The sequence below is a fragment of the Limulus polyphemus genome, unplaced genomic scaffold, assembly GCF_000517525.1.
Source record: "Limulus polyphemus unplaced genomic scaffold, Limulus_polyphemus-2.1.2 Scaffold952, whole genome shotgun sequence".
In the NCBI taxonomy this organism is placed as follows: Eukaryota; Metazoa; Arthropoda; class Merostomata; order Xiphosura; family Limulidae; genus Limulus; species Limulus polyphemus.
Genome location: NW_013666562.1, coordinates 369518 through 377121, shown reverse-complemented (window position 1 = coordinate 377121; position 7604 = coordinate 369518). Strand labels below are relative to the sequence as shown.

Below are 7604 nucleotides of genomic sequence, written 5' to 3'. Positions count from 1 at the left end.
TATTTTTGCCCCTGAACAGTAAAAATTTAACAGTTAATTGAACTTGTTAAATGTATTTTCAAATTTCTAAAAGTTACCTAATTTAGCAACCATCTTACATTGATATTGTCTAAAAGTATTTTTTGTTTTAATTTAATTTTGTAAACATTTTTAAGTAAACCAAACCTTTGTTTTATTGACTAAGTTTGATAACAGTGTCAATAATTAATTTCAAATAATGGACACTTTTCTTTTACCATACTTGAAAAGAATGTGGCAGAATGCACCAATAATGTTCTATATGTAAATAGTACTGTACAAAAAAAAGTTTAGTAAGATTCCAGAGAACATATTATGAACTGTCACAAGTCTTTACAATTTATTTAAAGATGTAACCACCATTCAATTTCAATTAGTCTTCAAGTTTGAGTTATTTTAAATTGCGATATAAATCACTGAATTCCAGAAAATGGTATGTGTATATATTAAAATCTTTAACTGTTAGAGGCCATAACACTTTGCAGAAAACTGAATCTTTCATAACAAAGCTAGGGGTAAACAAAAGGATGTAAAATAAAGAATTTACAATAAATAATGTTATCCTAACATACCTTCTCTAGATAAGTGTGTGGCACTTATCAAACATTTTCCAAGCGATTCTTCTTTCTTGTATGGTATAGACCAATGATCTGTGAACACACGGCTCTCCAATTCATATAAGTGCGTAGTAGGAAACTCCAAAGAATTTACATCACCTTCATTCTGTTGCACGTTTCCTTCACCCTAAAAACATAACAGAAATTTAACAATTCGAGTAGTAAAATAAAATTTAAATTGATACTTACCACTACTATATTCTCAAGCAATACCTCTTGTTTTTGCAAAACATTACAACTTTCATTCCTTTCCTTATTTTCTCTTTGCTGATTTAATGTCCACTATTTGCATTACATAATCTTGTGTACATATTCTTCTATGAGAAAACATCAAGAATGTAATTAGATGTCTCATGCCCTCTAGCAACAGAATGTATAGATCATTTCCTGTCACATAATATTGTTTCTATTTACCTTTAACTTGCATTTACAAAACCTTAATGACATATTTTCTCTTCAACCCACAGTATTTAAAAAAATGGAAATAAAATTGTGCCTGAGAAAGAAAGGAATAGTTCAATAAATAGAAAAAAAAAAAACACCTGCCAACTTTCACCAAAGCATTATGGTCAAATTAATGAGAAAGCCATGATCTGTCAAGAAGTCAAAAACACACTATGATAATACTTCAGATTGTTAAAAATATGGTGAAGAAAGGCATCTTCAGTGATTAATTAGACAACAGAATAAGATGATTGTAAAGGAAGTATTTTAAATAAGAAGATGGCTAGACCACCTGAAGAATAGTAGAATAAGAGTGGGAATACCACTCACGTGCTATTTAGAATGAGAAGTATTACAAAACCCCACCCCATTAGTATCAAAAGAATATGAAATAATTCAGCACAAAAGAGTCTGTTTAGAGGTATAAGGACTTGTGCTTTTCCAAGAGCACTGTTGGTGCTCTGTGATGCTGCTGAGGTTTGTGGATGTAATAAGGCCTTGATGGGGATGGCTTATTTACATCCTATAAACAGTTAGACAGGTGTTTTCAATCTTATTTGACTGTGTAGCCCTCATACTGACTACTGGATTGATGACCATTACTGTCTCACTGCATCATTTACTCTCCCTGTTGAAGGATGATTTGTATGTTGCTTTTCATTTCAGCTTCGCTAAAGCCACTGTTTCACACCAAAAAAGTCAGCAACAATGGTTAGCACACAGCAACTGGTAGGACTGTCAGTGCAGACCAGATCCATGTTGGAAATGTTAAAGAGGATTGCCAAAAGTGGTAATCCTTAAGCCATACCAGTTTTTATGATGATCCGGTGCCAGCTTCTATACTTCATGGTACATCCTCTGCCAGTTGTTGCAGCTATAATCCATCTTACACAATACAATAATGCCTGTTCTAAACATTTTGCCAACAAGATTGGATAGCTGGACTATACTATGGATATTTTTGAGATCTAAAACTACTGGAAATATGTTCTTATCAGTTCCAAGAACTTCTGAAGTATCAGTTGTGAATTCAGCAACATTAATCCATGTTTCTCTTCCAATGTAATAACCATCTAATTATTGTGGTAGAAGTGGTTCAAACTGATAGGCAAGATTTTTAGTTGCAGCTTTCTATGGAGCCTGCCAATGATGTTTTGTAGAATGATGATTCAATGATCTTTAACACAAGAGTTATCCTTCATGGATTTGGGTAAGGATTCGATAGAGGCATAAGTTCATATTTCAGAGATGCTACCTGTTGCCCAGCTATAATGATACTCTTCACTTACTTCAACACTTTGACATCTGTAAGCTTCTTAAAGGAAGATATTCTTACACCTTCAAGAACTGGAGCTCCATTTTTAGATGTATTTATGACTTTAAATATCTCATCCAAGCTAAAGATGGCTACCATATCAAATTAAGTTATAGGTCAGATAAGAACAGATGTAGTTTGAGCATCTCCTGCATGTTACCATGGTTACATGGGTAAGTCATTTAAATACCAATTATGGAAGTTATAGTTTCATATATAGCTATTCTCATTCAGTGCTGCTCTCTATTTACAAAGATTTTTTTTTGCATTCCATAAGCCTTTCATTCCAATGCACCCCTTGATTCACATGGTTTAACTGTTTCTCGCATGCAAACTATCATTTGACAAACCTCCATCAATACAAGTGCCATACACCCACCTTGTTCCATGTTTTATTTATCCCTGAAGGTGTATTTCCTTGAAATTATTATATGTTGTGGTTCACTGTTCAATCTATGTCCTCTCCCATTTGGTTGTGCTCTTCTCAATTTTCCACTCAGATCTGCTAGACACTTTTGAAGGATGCTTCTACTTTCTCCCTCACACCTTTCCCTCCAACTATTAAATGTGGGATACTAGTTATGTATGTGAGTGGAAGTAAGGTACCTTGTCAGAAGTTATAATCTTCCCATACTGAAAATGTATTTCTGACTGGTACTTACTTCTGTAATACTTTCCACTCTTCCTCCACACTGTCAACCTGTGCTTTAGTTTCTGCTTAAACTCGAAGTTATAGTTAGAATGTCATATGATTCATAAGACAAAGGTTCAAACAGAGGTAAAAATGAGGCAGTGCAGCACCACACTGATATCCCAATCCAGAAGGAGTGCACACCTCAGAGGTCGACTAATCTGGAAGAAATGCAACAACAGCAAACAGTGTGGGATAAAGGAACCCGATAACTCCAACCTTATTTGTTTATGAATCCATATACTAGAAAATCAACCTCACTTGCAATGCCCTTCTGTCACATCCTGTTTTTCACAAACTGCTAATAATTTTCTCAGAGATTTTTTATACTATATCATTTACAACAAATAGAAAACCAAAATATTTATCTAGCAAATGATGTATTATATTACATTTTTCTATTCTGTCTTCAGTTTGAAACTTTTTCTCACGGTATTCACAAGCTTCGCTGAATTTTTAAATGGTCTTATGCCACAGTTAAAAAGCCAGATAAAGTATGATAGTTATAAGACATCTTTTGCTTTGTATGGGTACATTATGTAATTAAATAAAAATAATTTGGTGTAGTAGTACCATTAGTACGAAAAAGCAGAGTTAAAGTTCCTCAACAGTCAACAGCAAAAGAAAAAAGGACCCAGGTAAGTATTATACTTGTTTTTCACGTGTATTCTTTATTTATTATTAGAAAAATAATTACAATGTAAAAATTAAAAACTTCTTACATTAGTTAAGGTTAGATTAGGTAAGATAATGAAAATATAAAATAAAATATAAATTATTCACAAAGTATACTCAGGAGCAGCTCACGTGTCACGTAATTTGATATGGTAACGTGGATCACACGTTAAAATTATGTACAGAGAAATGTATACTGTTACAAGCTTTAAGCTATTTAGGATAAACAACTGTGGTTTCGTGTTCAATTTGCAGTCATTCTAGAAAAAAAAAGAGTAATTTAGATATATTTCATATTTTTTTGATGGTGGTTAGGAGATTAGACAAACTGACTAAATGAGTAAAGTTTGGTTAGAGAAAGTAACAATGAAATACAAAGTTTTATTGACAAACAAATATATATACTTACTTAGAAGGTTTTAGAAATTATGCATATGGAATTTCACAATTTTCAGATAATATATTTCTAATCTTAACAAGAAAATCACTTTGCAGTTAACACTCTGACTCCGAATATTCACAAACAAATGTTTAACAACAGTATACAATTAAAAAATCAGATTTTTTATGTACAAAAGACAAGACTGAAATGTTTATTGAAAGCCTGCTACAGTTTGTGAAGATGCAAAACATATTAAAAGTTATAGTAACTCAGTCAAAAAGGCCAAGCCAGTAGTGAGAGAGTTAACAAAGCTAAAAATCACTAAGTTAATTAATGATGTCACAAAAATGTTAAAAAAAATCCCAATTATGCACATACAAAAAATAATATGGAGTGGTTTGAAAAGACCTTGAGCAATATATCAAGAATGTGATGTTTAGACCAAAAATATGCACTCGTACATTCAGACATAGCCCAGTTGGCGAAGTTGCTGAGGAAAATATCCACGATGAGATGTAGAAAGCGTTTCAGTACAGTGTAATTATATTGAAGCTATCAAAGTTCCCCCTCCTTAGTTATAAATAATTATCTAGGACTTTTCCATGATATTTCAACAATTATTCATGACACTTTATAGCCCTTGTATCACCCTTGTTATCTATTCCAGCCCCAAGACTTTTTCAGTTTTTAAGTTTTATTTAATCAATCACATTATAATTTAGGTAGTTTTCAACAAAATGATTAATTCTTATGAAATATGATAATGTGTTTTATAAAGTCACAGTTTTACAATACCTTTGCCAGGAAATTCATGATTTCTACATTTTCCACGACTTTTCCCAACCTGGAAATTAGCTTTTTCAGGATTTACATGATGTGTGAGAACCCTGATAATGCTTGTGAAGTTTTTGTTCCAAAAAAAGCTTTACACATTGATGCGAGGAAAAAATTCAAAGACACAATCAGCCACATGTAAAGTCGTTAGATCAATCAGCATTTACTCTCTCTAAACATATAATGTAAGCACTTATATCATGTTATATACGTGATCTCAATTTTTAATAACTGAATAACAAATTTTATACCATACAGAGTTTAGCCTTTTAGCTCATCATCAGTAGTCTTTGAATTACTGACAGTTTGCTCATAAATGAACTGCTCTTATAATATTTCTATAATTACAGTAGGATTAAGGCTTTGTGTTTAATCAAGGTTGTTGTAACAGATCTTCTTTGATTCCCTGACATTTGAAACATAAGTTGAAGTTATTCTTGGTAAGCTCTCCTCACAGGAAGCTACTCTAGTTCAGTGACTACCATAATGGACCAACAGACATAAAACAAATATTTATAACTAAAAGATAGCATAATGATAGTCATTATGGACCAGATATTAACTGTTGTTTAATATATCAGCTCTGCTTGAGTTGATATACTCACAAATCAATGTTTGTGATAGCCATTTCGAGTTTGTGTGCATACACAAACATTTACAAGTACATGTAGACCCTTATCTATAAAGTCAATGTATAACTGGGTTTAAAAAATATTAAAACTTAGTTTTAGCAAGTGAATTTGTTTACATAAGTGTTTCTGGTGCTAAAGGAGTAACATTTTCAGGTTTGTAACAACCATCTTGGATTTTTTTTTTTTACATCTAGGAATCCCTAAAACCTATGAACCTCTGACTGCAAAAATACTTGTAAAATTGGGTCCATTAAATACTAAAACCTAGTCTTGGTTACCAAATTTGAGCACAAGTCATTTGAATGGTGAGATATGGAAGTTTTTACAATTTTGGTTTCCATCTTAGATTTTTCTGTAAATAACAACAGAAAACTGAAGGAAAAAAACAAAGACAATTGTACATTTCACAAAATCTTCATTTATTAATGACCATGGTTCCACTAGTAAAGACTTCATCGGGTACCATGATCGTTAATAAATGAAGTTTTTCTGAAACATACAATTGTCTGTTTTTTCCCTCATATTCTGTAATAATGGAGTTTCAAGTATCAATTACATAAAACAACAGAAAAACATGGAACCTCATTTATTATTTCCTTTAGGGCCTAAACTTTTCAAAATTCTGTTTCCAAAATCTGCTCAAAAAGATTGTGAAATATTAAAATTCTATATACTGACATACGGTATAATTGAAAAAAATACAACATATAACTTCACATTCAAGAATCTTAACACTACCTGAATGTAGGGTGGTGGAGCACAACCTGAAACAACTAGACTGGAAGAAGTACCGGTATCTCTCATTTCGACATCACGATCAGAAAATAGATAACTACTACTTCGTTCATTTGTAAGTATAGCAACAGCCTCGTTAATGTCATTTTTGCTTAAGCGCAGTGCTCTTCTAACTTCTTCAACATCAATAAATCCCATACTCTGAAGGGTATTGATGTGTTCTTCTTCTTGATCCATATTAACTAGTCAGTCCCCAATAATAATAAAAAAGAGAGACTAATGTAGAAGCCCTGCAATAACAAATTTCAAAATTACCATTTTTGTCATGAAAAAATGCACAAAAAAATTAAAATTAACTTCTTAATGTACAAATTAATCAAAAAAGTTAATAATCCAATTCACACAAATCCAGTTCTTTTATAAAGTTATCAGAGTGAATAAATTTTACAAGTAAAATACACCTACTAGTTTAGTTATGTTTTATTTAAGCACAGCATGTTACAGAATTTTGGAAAATTGCACCATTATTTAGATAATAAAATCTTGATGTACTATATCAAGATTATTTCATTTTTACAATTCATTTTTCTATTTCATCAATTTATAAAAAAAAAATGGTTTCATTAGCAAATATAAGTTACCAGTGATTGCTTTGATAAACAGATGCTTTGTGAAAATCAGCTACCCTATTTTTTAGGAAATGGTTCATTTTTATTAATACTTAAAATATTTGAAGATTATAATTATATGATAAGGAAGGTAAAAGTTTCACTTAAAATTCTGCATAGTCTAATTCTTTATTACCATAATTACTCACCAATTGTTATTTTGATACCTATGGCAAAAAAACCTGGTGTTGCAATGTTTTTGAATATATTTTTTAAGGTTCATGTTATCTTGTGACAATCTTAAGATATAATGTACACATCTTTAGACACTTATATTTCAATAACTTCTGAGACTCTTAGAGAACAAAATTATTTCTCACATTAACACACTGAAATAAGCTTTTAAGTGCTTGTGTTATGAAAATCATCATTTCTCTGTTGTGTTTTGTCTATCACATTCCCACATATCTCATTTTTTAACTAGAGACAAAGTATAAAATACACAACGAAAATAATGTTGCGTCAGCAAGGTCACATGACTAGTGTCATGCCACGTTTCTAGAACTATCCTGTACCTTGGTGAATGCCCTTGCACTTACTAGATATAGGGTAGTCTGGTATATATAAGAGGGTGACAACGTGACAGGAATTAA

General features: G+C 31.6%; 1 protein-coding gene across 1 annotated transcript in view; it reads right to left on the bottom strand.

Annotated features, from left to right (window-relative positions):
- Positions 1-576: 576 nt before the first annotated feature.
- LOC106461407 (ubiquitin carboxyl-terminal hydrolase 24-like) overlaps positions 577-7604 on the bottom strand; it is a 13151-nt gene continuing 6123 nt past the window's right edge. The window contains exons 3-4 of the mRNA XM_013921227.1: positions 6347-6633; positions 577-762 (exon numbers count right to left, since the gene is read on the bottom strand). Of these exons, the coding sequence (XP_013776681.1) occupies positions 577-762; positions 6347-6580 (420 nt within the window). The 5' untranslated portion in view covers positions 6581-6633. The remainder of the gene's footprint in view (positions 763-6346; positions 6634-7604) is intronic.